Source organism: Apus apus, chromosome 16, assembly GCF_020740795.1.
Source record: "Apus apus isolate bApuApu2 chromosome 16, bApuApu2.pri.cur, whole genome shotgun sequence".
Lineage (NCBI taxonomy): Eukaryota > Metazoa > Chordata > Aves > Apodiformes > Apodidae > Apus > Apus apus.
The window spans coordinates 2,093,166-2,107,310 of NC_067297.1; the positions used below are offsets into that span (position 1 = coordinate 2,093,166).

General features: G+C 44.6%; 2 protein-coding genes across 4 annotated transcripts in view; one reads left to right on the top strand and one right to left on the bottom strand.

Moving 5' to 3' along the window:
• RNFT2 (ring finger protein, transmembrane 2) overlaps positions 1-6,513 on the bottom strand; it is a 28,759-nt gene extending 22,246 nt beyond the window's left edge. For 2 of the 3 annotated variants that reach the window (XM_051634006.1, XM_051634004.1), the window contains exons 1-5: positions 6,385-6,417; positions 5,730-5,916; positions 4,613-5,058; positions 1,340-1,818; positions 260-336 (exon numbers count right to left, since the gene is read on the bottom strand). In XM_051634006.1, coding sequence (XP_051489966.1) covers positions 260-336; positions 1,340-1,818; positions 4,613-4,695 — 639 coding nt within the window. In that variant the 5' untranslated portion in view covers positions 4,696-5,058; positions 5,730-5,916; positions 6,385-6,417. Of the gene's footprint in view, positions 1-259; positions 337-1,339; positions 1,819-4,612; positions 5,059-5,729; positions 5,917-6,384; positions 6,418-6,442 lie in introns of those variants that run through there. The other variant, XM_051634005.1, reaches the window with a different exon arrangement.
• SPRING1 (SREBF pathway regulator in golgi 1) lies at positions 6,475-12,998 on the top strand. The gene is made up of 5 exons (XM_051634023.1): positions 6,475-6,766; positions 7,375-7,531; positions 8,770-8,921; positions 9,553-9,666; positions 10,645-12,998. The coding sequence occupies exons 1-5, from the start codon at positions 6,656-6,658 to the stop codon at positions 10,726-10,728; spliced, it is 618 nt and encodes a 205-aa protein (XP_051489983.1). The 5' UTR covers positions 6,475-6,655; the 3' UTR covers positions 10,729-12,998.
• Positions 12,999-14,145: the final 1,147 nt, after the last annotated feature.

Consider the following 14,145-nt stretch of genomic DNA (forward strand, 5'->3'; position numbering starts at 1 on the left):
TTGTCCTTTTGCTACAAGCCCACGTCCCAAGTCCCTCCCCAGCTTTCCTGGAGCCCCTTCAGGCACTGAAAGCTACTCTAAGGTCTCCCTGGAGCCTTCTCTTCTCCAGGCTGAACACCCCAACTCTCCCAGCCTGTCTCCAGAGCAGAGCTGCTCCAGCCCTTAGATCATCTTTGTGACTTCCTCTGGGGGCTCCAGAGCTTTGTGTACAAAGAGCAAAGTTGCTTGGGAATGTAAAAGAGTAAGATGCTGTGCTCACCTTCAGAGCAACCTGCTCTCGAAGCGTGGAGTTGGCGTAGGCGAAGGTGCTGGCCATGCCGATGCACACGGCGATCCCTGCAGGGAGAGACAAGGCAGACCAGGCTGGGTAGGGGGGTCCTCAGCCCTGGGCCACCTGAGGTCAGCATCTCAAGCTCAGACAAAAGTTTACTAAGTGATATTTTGGATGCAGCGGGAATTAAAATATACAGGTGACTAAAGCAGGGCAGTCTGGACTAGATGAAGTTCAAATTTAAGCTAAATGAATGTGAAGCTGCTGCAGTGAGCATCTGCCTCCCAGCCCATTGCAGGCACTGGGTCCTAACCTCAGGTCCAGTGCTGAAGGAGAACAGATGTGCTGCAAGTTGTGCAACCAGAACTAAACTAGCTGACAGTACTACAATAGCAGTTCAGCAGGTCATGGAGGACAGAGCTCACTATCAAAACCATGTAGGATACCAGAGCAAGATGTTGCAGGCATGAATCACACCTGTTTTTGGGAATGCTGGCAGAGCAGTAAGTGGATTAAAATTCCCTGGGATAATAATCTCACCATACTACTCCCAGAATGAGTAAGGATCCTCAGACACGTCACACATACAATTTCATAGTAAGAGGAGGATTAGATTAATAGCTTTTACATGACCAATGAGGGGCTGAAATACCCAGGTATCATCCTTCCAGCTATACAAGTGTCTCCTCCCTCTGAGCCCTTCTGTGGTACACAGAAGCCTTTGCTAGTCAGTGATGTAAGTTTTCCCTTTTCCTCTCCAAGAGAAGTCTGAGGGAGAAGCTTTGGTAACATCCTCAGTTCCTATGGGAATGTTAAGGAGAGATTAGGAGAAGGAACAGAACTGATCTCCCACAGGTCAGGATAGGAAACAGATGGGACTGAAACAGAGGAAAACAGCTTGAACTGAAAGTAGGGTGAATTTATCAAATGCATTAAGTCATGCATTTGAATATGTCCCGTTCATGCTAGACTAGCTCTAGACACTCATGTGTATCAGACACCACAGTATGATAAAGCTTCCTAACCTCCCTCTAATACACTTGCAATCCAGAAAGGACAGATGCTTACCAAGCTTGTGCTGGAAACAAACTTTAGCCAGGAGGATCAAGATGAAGGGAAGTCCCTTCTGCAGCCAACCGATCACAGCTTTTAATTCTGACAGAGCTGGGGCTGGAGTCCCAGCCTGTTCCTCACTGCCCTCCTCAGCGTGCCCGTGGCGGTCCCCTCCTGCCATGTGCAGCAGAGAAGAACCCCGGTGGTGGCCGTGGTGGAAGTGATGGGACGACTGCCGGTGGTGAAACGGGGCTCCTTCAGTACGACTGGTCCCTTCCTCCCGGGGGCCTGGCATCTGAATGAACACTTCCCCACCTCCTGCTGAGGAGCCCAGAACCAAACCTGACTGGAACGGTGTGGCTGTGATGGTGCCCGACGGGATACCTGCCAGGCCTGAGAACAGCTGCTGTGGTGAGGAAGCTTCAGCCTTCAGACTTTCAAACACTCCACTTTCATCCACGCTGGTTTCAGAACTGACTGTTTGGCTCCGGTTTCTGCAGTGGAGTGGGATCAGAGAAAAGGGATTCAACAAAAGAGAGTGCCACAGAACTCTGCAGTATTTTAGCCCAATATTGAATATATTCATTTAAGAGACATCATCAGAATATGCAGGTCTCCAGATGACAGATGCTTTTCCCTCTATTTGCTATTGGAAAGGCACAGGTGCAGAACTAGAGGCCAGTAACTAGACTCTTAAGATCAGATCAGAGCACTTCTAAAGACCTGATCGAAAAACATCTGTTCCTTAGACAAAGGAACAGAGCTCCTAAACACCCCCTTTACTTTTGGAGGAATCAAAGAAATAACTCCTCTGATACCAAAGTCAGTATCTTCTATGATGGTTTTAAGTTTTAAAGAAAACCACACAAACTCCCATGTAACTTTACACAGCACAACCAAGACAGGTCACATTATATACAAACAAATTAATCAAGCTAACTCAAAGAAATTACCTGCTCCCAAAACTTCTGTCTTTATTTAGGGGTGACTGCTACTTGCTTACTGATGAATAACACAAACAACAGAGTAAGCTGGGGAAGAGATGCATTGAGAGCCCCTTTTGTGTTCCTGGCACATCAAATGTAAGTGAAGGATTTGCTCAAGGGTCAAGAAAAATTGTTTTATTTTGATAATCTCGGGAAATTGGACATGAATTTACCCAAATTACTGGGCACTGGGGAAGATTAGATCTGGCACTGATTCTTTCCTGAACTTGTTGGATTATAGCCAGATTCCAAAAAGAAAGTCTTCAGCATCTTTGTTCTAATACCAAAAGAAAATAAGCCTTCTTCACCTGAACTCAATACTGTGGTACTGGAATGAATACATGTCAGGTTTAGATGAGGGGGGGCAATGCAGGAAACAAATAGAACCATCAGTAAATGCTTGGCAGACAGCAAATACTTCTCTAACTTAAAAAAGGAGAGTAAAGAATAAATGAAGCTCAGCAAGAGGCAAAGCCCACAAATAAGGCATGTCGCAGAGCTTTGGTCTCTCTTGATTTTAATCCATGGAGATCTCTAACTTTAGAAATAGTGGTCACAAGCAGAGATAGCACATGCAGGTACATACAGAGCCCTTAACCTTCTCTTTGCTATGGGTTCAAAAGCCTCCCCAGGCACCTTCCAGGGCACAGAGCACTGTCTTGCATCTTACTCTGGAGAGAGCTTCATGCCTCTCTGGGCATACCTTCCCACTAAGTAAACTCCTAATAAGGCTTTTTATAGCTACACCCCATTCCCAATGTCTCTACACAGGCTCCAGTAAGGCATCAAGTCAACAAGACATTGCACACCTCTTTTTGGAACAAAATATTTGTCAACCAGACCTTGGATATTACACCTAACATGACAATTCAGGGGTGTATACAAAAGACAGGGACATAATGTGACAGTACTTATGTTTGGGAACATAACAAACAAATTGGGTGGAACCCAGTGTTACAGATAAAGACACAAGTATTGTTTGGAACAATACTACCAGGATACATGACTATGCTTTCAGCAGGAAGGGATTAATCAGGGACATATTTAAAAAAAAACAAGGATGGAACTGTGAGTCTGCTGAAGTTAACAGAAGTGAAGGCCAGTAGCAACAGCATTTCATTCTACAGTTAGAAAACCTTCAGCCTGTGTTACTGACAGTACATATTTACCCTGTCAAAAAACGGAAGCATAAAAACCAACTCATATTATTCTACCTATTTTTTCAGTAGACACATATCCTAAATATTTTTGACCATTTAAACAGATCCCAAAGTGCCTTACAAGTTTGTACAGACGCAGGAGAGCTCTACACTGCAGCTGAGAGGACCCCTATAACAGCTTATGTGCCTCTCAAGGCCCAGGCTTGCCTGCTGATACAAAACCCAAGACTGCACCGAGGCTTACACAGAAAAAGCTGAAGATTGCTTCCTTTTCTCCTGAAATTAAGAATAGTACCATCCTGGGGGGGGGGCATGACATCAAGCTTCACCTCCACCTGCAAAACCACTGAGAAATACTTAGTGACTGCCTGTGAGAATGATCTTTCTTAAAATCTCAGTTCAGCCAGAGCAATGAAATTTGTTAGCTCCATCTTTATCTTAGAATAATTAGATTCGTTTCTTCTTAAAAAAAAAAAAAGAAGTCAAGCTCTAATTGTAGGAAAGTGCAGGGGAATATTTAGTACCAGAACAACAGTGGCAAACCTCCCTTGCTGAGGTTATGACAGAAGTGAATTAGAGGTATTCTACTTCTAAATATTCACATACATGAAGCTAGATAAAGATTCTGGATGTAGAATGCAGATACAGAGGTAGATACAGGTACAAAGGATCACCCAAGATCTTTATGAAATATTAAGTCATAATAGTTGGAAGCTTCAGACCCCAAAAGCAAACTTTTTAACACCTTAGTAACAGAAGTATAAATAGCATCTGCTCATACAGATTGACCTCTTCAGATTGCTAGCACTCAGGATCCCCACAGGACTCTGCCATGAATCGCTCTTCTAGAGCTCCAAAACGTTCTGCATATAATAAGCCAACTGCCTCCATGTGTGCCATACAGGATCATGACACCTGAGACACTGGAGATGGTAGGAGTCAGTAACTGACATCAAGGAGCAAAGTAAATCCGTCTCTAAACTCTCCAAACTTGAGCAAAAAGCTTGGCCTCACTACATGCACAGGAAGTATATGCTTTTCCCACTTTTGAGTTTTCATCTTCTTCAACACACCATACACTTAAATCAGAACATTCCCCTCTCAAGAGGAAAATGGAGGAAAAAAGAAGGAAAGAGATATACCTTTCAGGAGGAGCACTGTCCGTGTTGCTGCTGTGCCTTCTCTGCATTTTCCTCAGAACCTTAAAACACAACACGCTCAACATGAACGTCGCGGGTCACCAGCTCCCAGTGTGACTAACAAAGGCCCACAGAGTCAGAGGGTTGGGAGACCCATTCAGCCAGTGACATGGCTGGCATAAATCATCTCTGAAAGAGCTCCTCGGGCTTGTTTCTCAGTACACTTGCAAAGAAACAACTTTCAGCTGGCAAACGGAAGCCCACGTACACTGGTCTCCAGGCAGGGCAGGAGCCAGTCAGGTTCCCTGCTGCTTTACGTGGCTGTGTGAGGACATGTTCTGATCAGGAGCTGGGGGACAACTCTCCAAGTGACACGTGAATCAACACACGCCCTCTGGAAAGGAAATCCCTTCTTCCTCTTCTGAAGAAACTTGCTGTGTAAAGCAAAACTGAGAGGAAAAAAAAGAAAAGAAAATGTATAAACATTTTTTATGAACAATCAGGTCATGACAATATTATTTTACATAAGCAACCCATTCCTTTTAAACCACAAAAATGCCACTAGGAAACCACACGATGGTCATAAATAATATGCAAAAGATCCCATCTCCCTGCTCCACTCATTCTGGAATTGTCAGCATAAAGTTAGGTCAGATGAAAAGGCCAAGACAGGCTGACTCATTCAGGCAGAGCTATCCTACCTGTGAACAGCTTAAGGGTCACTGTTTGAGATCTGTCCACCTTCCCATGCTACAAGCTGAGAGCTAGTGTCAGTGTGGAGATAAGTCTGAAACTTGGAAAATCCTTCACTCCCTTCTAGATATTTAGAAGCCTACTAGATTGTAATATGGAGTGAAATCACGTTCCAAAATGACATGTGGCTCTATGGGGACACTTTTTCTGGCATCAGCCAAGAAAGGGACAGTGACATGAATGCTAAGTAGTGAAGATGGAGGACTTCAAGAGATGTAATCATCTGTTCTGCCTGGAGACCTACAGATTTCAGATCAGAAAGAATTTAAATGGACTTTGTTCCAAAAAGCACTCAGCTTCAATACTGATTTCCTTTTCTGGATTACGGGTTTTCATCTTGCAACACCTGGACATTTTTTAACAGTACCTGAACAACAGATTTAACCAGAAGTGCAAGGTGTCATGGTGGGACAGAGGAAAGCTCAAGAGAGTGTAGATATCTCATACACAGAGTCCTTCACATAATCCAAGATGGTCCAGATTTGAAACTCATCACAGGTCCTTCATGGTGGCTGATTGTAGGGCCCGTGGATCACATTGCTCAACAGGCACATCTGTAAGAAGCACATGCATAGGGTAATTTTCATCACAGCAGAACGAGTTTCACCTCTCCACCGCTTGGTGCTTCATCCCCTGCACCCGTGCACGACCTCACAAGCCCCTCTGCCCTTGGGATCGGCCCCTGCAGCCCTGCCCAGGGCACAGGCCCTCCCTGGGCTCCTGCTGGGCTGTCCTCCGCCCCCCTCGTGTATACCCACACAGACGCGTGTGTGGGTAATAAACACGACATCTACATACATGTATTTATACACACACGCACATATATGCAGATGTCTGTCCACAACACAGCTAGACACACCCACACACACACATGGACGCAGACAGACACAGCTGAGGGCTTTTCTTTCCCCCGGCAAGGTCGGGCAAGGCGATCCCCGTTGGAGGATGTGGCCAAACCCCCCCCCCATGGGGCACCGAGCCCTGCCATGCCCGGCCCCGGAGGCCGCAGCCCCCGTACCTACCGGTGCGGGCCGCGCTGCCCGCCCCGCCCCGTCCCGCACCGCCCCTCGGCGCACGCACCGCGGCGGCTTCCGCCTCCCGCGCTCCCGGAAGCGGCCGGGCCGCGCTCCCGGGCCTGCCCGGGCCAGCCGAGCTGAGCCCGCGCTCCCTCCTTCCCTCTCCCGCAGCCGGTGATGCCGGATCAGCGCTTCCCCCGCCGTTCCTCTCCCTGCCGGGCGGCGGCGGGAGGCTGAGGGGTCCAGCCCTTGGGGCCGGGCCGCCCGCCGCGCAGCCATGGTGCCCTGGGGAGCCGTGCTGTGGCGGCGGCTGCTGAGGAAGCGCTGGGTCCTCGGCATCGTCTTCGGGCTCTCCCTCATCTACTTCCTCACCAGCACCTTCAAGCAGGTCAGTGCCCTCCCCGGAGCCCTCGTCCCGCCGGCGGGAGGTGCGGCCCCGGTCCCCCGGGGTTGGAACATCCCTTTTCCCGGGGTAACTTGTTCTTCGAGTGCTGTGACTGAACGTTATATGTATTTCCGTTAGAAGTACATCGTCATTATTAAAATAAAGACAAGCTTTACAGAGCCGTGTCTGATCCTGTGTTTGGCAGCAATAGTGTTTTGACGCAAAGTTAGAGAAATAAAGTCTCAAAGAGACTCGATTATTCTGTTGTAATGCCTCTTTTTGAGCTGTTACTCCTCTAGCAAAGAACTTGGAAAATATGTGTAGCTGAGGTTATTGAATACAATACAATATATGCTACTTCTGTGGCTGTAATGACCGAGTTCAGCTGTGTTTGCTGATCCTGAGGTGAACTCGTGTAGCCCTGTTCCTCTGGGTCGTGTTCCTTTCATGCTGTGTGTAGCAAAAAGTCATCTCCTGCAAGTGCTGGGCTCCTTACTCCACTGACATTTGGCTTCACAACTGCTGGGCACGTTTAATTGTGGGAAAGGCACATGGATTGGAGTGGCAGAAGGAACTTGTATGTTTGACTGCAGTGCTGTCTTTCCTTGCAGGAAGAAAGGATGGTGAGAGATCGGAATCTCCTCCAAGTGCAGGAGCATGAGCAGCCGATCATGTGGAAGGTGAAGTTCAGTTCAGGAAACAGCAGTCAGCTGAGTAACCAGTGCAGGAATTCTGTGCAGGGGAAGCTCCTCATTACAGATGAACTGGGTATACTTGATACTAAGAATTTATTCTGCATATTGCAGTGTTGAATGCTGCTTTGCCTGTCTGGTTGGTGATGGTGCTGCCAAGGAACGCCTGCTCCTTATGAAGGCATTCTTACTGCACAGCCTCAGCTGTTGGCATTTTATCCTCAGCCTGGATTAATTTTTCTGTGGCTGCAGACTCTGCTGATCTGATCCTGTGTACAGCAGGCTGCATCCAGCTGGGCTCAGCTCAGGCATGACACCTTCTGAGTGTGGCTGTGTTGTTTCCAGGACCACTGCAGAGTCTAAGAACTCCAGCTGCCTTTGCACAGGACTCAAATGGAGAGTCCTGCTCAATTTAGTGTGGTTGCTTGCAGAGCTATTTGTATCTCCCTGCAGTGTATTTCCTACTGTCAGGTATGTTAGGGAGAGGAATCAGGGAAACCTGATTGGCCCTGTAGGGAGGCAGCTCAGGACTGGTATGATTAGGGCTCAGTCACAGTTAACAAGCTCATCTGACCCTCATCAACCCCAGGATCTCTCTTGCAGGTTCTCAAATTAACCACTTGTTTTAAGTGTATGGAGTCTTTCCTGACCTGCATTTATGCTTCCCCAGTGTGCTTGCTCCTCAGACCTTTCCTGACCAGAAATCAAGGCTGTAGAAGAGCCACTGCATCTTCCATGAGTTGCATCAATATTAAATGCAGCCCTGCTTGAATTATGCTTACTGCTGATTCACTAAAGTCTGTAAAATCACATATATCTTTCATGGTCTTAACACTGTGGTAGTACAGCGTTCATAGAGATGTACACTGTGGTTCTGCATTGTAAAGGATTCCTCTCAACAGTTAATTTTACAGCTATCCTGCATGGATAAATGTAAGTCTCTTCATACTGAACTGTAAAGAGAGTTAACCAGACACGGACCTGTTTAAAGAACATATGTCATAGTTTTCTCAGTACTGTCATCACCATTCACAAACAATGGACTGTGCAAAAAAGAAATTTAAGTTCTTAATATTCTACATTTAAATACTTACACTGTTTATACAGCATATTAGAGTAAGTACATAATACTTGTGCAGATAAAACCAGGCTGTTGTGAAGCTCCAGTCTGTCATTTCAAATAATTGCTAGTTAGGACTTAAGTGAAATTGAGAGGGGCTCATAACCTACTAAATGATAAATAAAGCTATTATTAAGTAATGTGATTCTTACTATAGTCTTGTCTTGCCAGCTGTTAGTGTTTCTCTTTATCAGGCTACATCTGTGAGAGGAAGGACCTCCTGGTAAATGGTTGTTGTAATGTCAACGTGCCCCGGACGAAGCTGTACAGCTGTGAAAGCTGCCTTCCCAATGGCTGCTGCAGTGTCTATGAGTACTGTGTCTCCTGTTGCCTGCAGCCCAGCAAGGTGCAGTGACTTTCTCCTGCTTTTCAGGTGTTCTCAGGTTCCTCTGTGGCTAAAAGTGCTTGTTGCTGAGCTTTGCCCAGAGAGGGGACAGTTCCTTGGAAGGATGAGGAAAGCCTACAAGGACCATATGGCAAGCTATAAATTAAGGTTTTAAAAAATTCATTCTTCCCACCTTTGAGAGGAAACAGTGGGAGCCTTCCAAAATGTTTCAGCTTCAGGGGAATTGCATTTGCTGAAGGGACATGATAGCAGAAATGCTATTCCAGCCAGAATCAGTTGTGCAGTTAGCATTTCACAGAATCATAGAATGGTTTGGGTTGGAAGGTACCATCTAGATGTAACCCCCCTGCATGGGCAGGGACACCTCCCTCTAGATCAGGTTGCTCAGAGCCCCATCCAACCTGACCTTGAACACTGCCAGGGAGGGGGCATCCATTCCCTGTGTTCTGTTAGCTCCTCTAGATTCTCTTCCTACTGCTGGGGTTCCATGATACTTGCTAGAAATTCTAAGTGGAGTTTTTGACTACTCCTCTGAAACTCGATCTGTGTAGGTTAAGGTGGGCTTTGATTACACTTTCTTGAATTAAGGTGGTTTGGTTTGTTTTGTCTTCTTTTTTGCTAACCACTTCAGCAACATCTTCTGGAACGTTTCTTGAACCGGGCAGCTATTGCTTTCCAAAACCTCTTCATGGCAGTGGAAGATCGCTTTGAGTTGTGCCTGGCGAAATGTAGGACTTCATCACAGGTAAGACACAAGTACATGTCCAAACCTGGGCTCAAAAATGGAGAAATACCCCAGAAATGCCCATGGAAAATGGGGCTTGGTCCTCTGAATGTCTGGTCTGTTGTGCTGCCATGCACGTGGGCACTGTCTTAAATGCTGTGGCTGAGAGCTCATCTGAAGGCTGTCCTCTGCTTTGTAAGGTGAAATAGTAATATCAGCACTAAATAAAGGGCAAACTGCAGATTTAGAGCAGGATGATTTGTACATTCTCTTTTCTAAAGAGTTACTTAACTAACAGGAGACTGAGTTCAGTGACCAGTTAAGATCTCATAAGGATAATAACAGTGAGAGTTGTTCCCAGCAGCTTCAGAATGCTGTTTATTTCAAGATACATTTTTAGACTTGCCATATGCTGATAATTATCTACATAGGAACTCAAAGTATGTTGTCATCTTTCTGCTTTTTCTGTTACCCATGTGATTTTATTAGGAGTGTTGGCCTCAGTGAACATCAGCCCTCTTAGACATCATCTGTTGGTGATGTCATGTAGCTTGGGTATTTAATACAGCAGTAGGGATGGGCTGCAAACAGGACATAGTCCCAAATGTCTCCAAAGGTGTTTTTTCTTGCCTGTAGTATCTGAACTCTAGCTTTATTGAGAAAAATGCACACATATCAACAGTAATTTCATTATGCCTTGTTTGCTTAGGACATTTTACAGTACTGCCTAGGCATCTATAATTTAAAAAAAAAATTTAATCTGTTCCCACCTCTTGAAAAGGAGCTTCTGGGTATGGTTCAACATTAAAGTGCTGTAATACAGCAACTGTCTTTTCTACGTTGGGAGTGCAGTGTTGTTTGACTCTGGGTGATACTCTAACATGCAGAAGAATCTGAGATTATTTTTTTTTGCATAAATACTCTGGGTTTTGCTTCTCGATGAAGTGATATCGTTTCAATATGTGTGTATTGTTAAACTTTTCCTCCTCTTCCTGACAGAGTGTGCAGCATGAAAATACCTATAGAGATCCAATTGCAAAATACTGCTATGGTGAATATCCCCCAGAGCTGCTGCCTGTTTGAAAGCTGCAGGATCAAAGCAACAAAGGAACTGGAGACTAGAATCCAGAAGGGCAAGATGACAGCTGCTGCTTTACAGGAGCCTCAGTGGAAATGGCTAATGTTGTTTCTGGGGACAAACCCAGAGGTGTACAGTGTAAATGAGGGACTTAAGTTCTCTGGGATTGAATCTTGCTTTCTTCAGTTTTTTTTACAGCACCTGTTTTAGCGTACTGGTACTGTACTAGGGTACTGGTGCATTCTTTGAATACTTCCTCTAAATTTTAGCATGCAGAGTCAATCTAGGCTATATAACATCAGGAAAAGTACCTAATATAAGCTTTGCAGGGAGGTTCAGTTGTGTCTCTGCAATCCAGAGACTTGGCAGAGTGACAGTAATAATTGGAGGACTTTTGCTTTTAGAGAGTAAAGCATGCCTGTTGTGCTTCTCTCTTTGGAGGACTTCCTGACACACATGGTGTACACTACATATGTAATTATCAATTATTTATTCATTTTATATGGTTTACTAGCTGAAAGTATTGATGCTTTGCATAGCTGGTTGTTGATGCCTTTCAGTCCCTGTTTTGTTATGCCAGGTAGAAAGGATATTTTTGATCCTGACTGAAACTGTGTTTTGTTTTTTTTTCCTCCTTAGTTTAAAGGAATGGTATTGGGGTTTGTCAGTGTAGTGCTTATGTTCCTCTTAGTGAGTTTTAAGCATTCAGAACTCCAATGGAGTTGTTATTCTGTCAAAGTCCCATAGCATGAGAGAAAAGCAGGAGTCTGCCTAGGATGGGATATTTATTGCCTGTAAACACTCCTTGTTACTCTGCAACAGTTTCCTCGAAGAGGAAGAGACTCTTACTCTTGTAAACAGCTCTCTGCTAATCCACTTGCTGCCAGGGAGCAGTGAAGATTTGTTTGCTTGAGCTTGTCCAGGCCTTGGTAATTCAAATGTACTTCACTCCTGGTTGTGAGGAGGCAAAAGGGTGGAATTGTTCTAGGATTTCAGTTTAATGATGTCCTTGTGCATGAAGTAATAAGCACATCAGAACATGGTGCACACCCTCCTTTGAGGACAGCTGTGTTGCATGAGTTCAGTTAAACAGCCATTATGGTTTTTGAATTGCTGTTTGACATACTTGCTACTCTGGAATTTGAGTCTGATCAGAATGGCACTAGGAAAGGGTTGGTTCTCCCACAATTTTTCCGAGATCTCTAAAGTTGCAATTTAAACTGTCTCCCTCTTAAGGCCACAGAACATAGATGGGTAGAGAGACTGTAAAATGCTGGCTAAATTCATGCTTCCCCTGCAAGTCACTGGGCAAAGTCCAAGTGGTAGAGAAATTTGGCTGTTCTTGTCTATATGCAGAGCATAATTTCTCTTGTTTTTACCCCATCGTCTCCTCCATGATTTTGACTTTGTGTGTGTATGCTTGTTTAAAGTGATACTTCCTATTCCCTGTCTGAAATATTCAATATACAGGGGCTTAAAAAACCCCACAAACAAACAACAGACAAGCTGGTGCAAAAGATCTGTGGAATGCTATTGTAATCATACATGATATAAACAAGAAGCAATGTTACAAGTTATTTGATAAAATCCACTTGCATTGTTTTTGTTGTTCTTTCCCAGAAGTCACCAAGTGAGATAATGGTTCTGTCAGCAGATTCTCTGGAAAATCTTGTTTTTCCAAAAGCTTAAAAGCTTTAGCATTAGCAGATTATCCAGCTGAAAATCTGCCTCCCCTTTGCTGCCATCCTATGGCAACTTGCTGCAGCAGACATGCTGCAGTGTGAAGATGCAGTGTGAAATGCTGTCTTCAGAGGGTAGCAGAGGTTATGTCTCTCTTCAGTGTTAAACAGATTCTTCATCCTTGTTCCAGCACTTCATAACTGTTTTCCTCAGGGAAGGCCATCAGGTTGGTTTAATACATCATCCCTGGTGAGATGTATTGCAGCACTTCATGTTGTTGCACCATGAGTGATAAGATCAAGACACTGATGGCTGGCTCCTGCTTTCTTTTCCAACTTGGTATTAACTCCCTAGCAGGTGATACCACCACTTGAAGCAGTAATTGTAAGAAATTATAAGAACCAACCTAATTCAGACAACATTTGTGGGAATTTCTGGCCCCTTTCTCTCCTACAAAAACAGGATGTGATCAGAAGTGCTTTGTGACCATTGTCCATTCAGTGGGACAGAAACTGCATCCTCCCAGGTTGTTGAGCTGTTCATCTAGTGTTTATACTATATGTTAAATCATTAAAAATGTATCTGTGTTTCAAAATACTGCCTGTTCTCATGTCTCTTCTTGAACCACAAGGCAACTGTACCAAAACGTATGTTAGAAGAATGTAGTGGACCAGAGAGAGACTCTTAACTTGTGTAATAAAGGGAAGCAAGTAGAGGCAAACAGAAAATCCATTTCAGTCGAAGAAAAGAGCCTGCTTCTCTTCTTGGTGCACAGAAAGATCTGGCCTTCAGCAGAAGTGGGTGAAGATAAAGTGAGAAATGTCAAATCTGTGTTTCCTGGAAATACTTCTGTGTGGTTTAAGTGATGTCCATCCCTCTTGCTAATAAGCCTGGTGACTCTGGGTGTCAGTGGCTGTCTGACAACACCTTTGTGTTTGTCAGCTGAGAGACTCAGGCTGTTGACTTCTGTTTGGCAGCTGATTTAATGAGAGCACTTGATGGAGTAACTAGCTCTGCTTACCTGCACAGGTCAGTGCCAGGGATAATTGAATGGGTTGTGTACTCAGTGATTTCTGTATTTTGCAAGAACATTAATGCTAGTGACAAATGGTAGTAGCTGACATCTAATGAGGAACAGGTATAGTATTTGACTGTACCAATTTGGAAACAGTAATCTATAGCAGAAGGGCTAAGCAGTAACTGCCATTTTCACTGAATTTAAACTGGAGCCATTAGCATTGAAAGAACCTGCTGTACTGGTCCATTGGGATGGTACCTGGAGAATTGGATAAAAATTCTTCCTGCGATGGGCTGGAATTCTGAAAGGGCAAAATCAGACCTGCTTGAGGCCAACACTAAACAGCTGATGAGCTGGGATCATAGTTTCTGCTCTCTCAGAATCTCACTCACTAAAGTGGCAATTCTCCACTCAATCTCCTGTATGAGTTCAGGCTCTGATCACTTGGAAAACTTTCTAACAAACTATGTTAGTAGTCAACTTTGGAATATAAAGCACAAAGCAGAGAAAATCCTAAACACGAGTCTTTGATGTTCTTGTAAAAAGCAAATGTTTTTTTTTTACTTCCCTAGTCTTTTTGCTGGACACGTTTGAGCTTTAGGTTTTGTTCTGTCTTGTGCTAGTCACATAAACTGCAAACACTAAATCCTTTAACCCAGCACCATAATGTGATATTTGTTCTTCAGTTATTCTAGTCAAGGAGAGGTGGGGGAGGAGGCAAAAA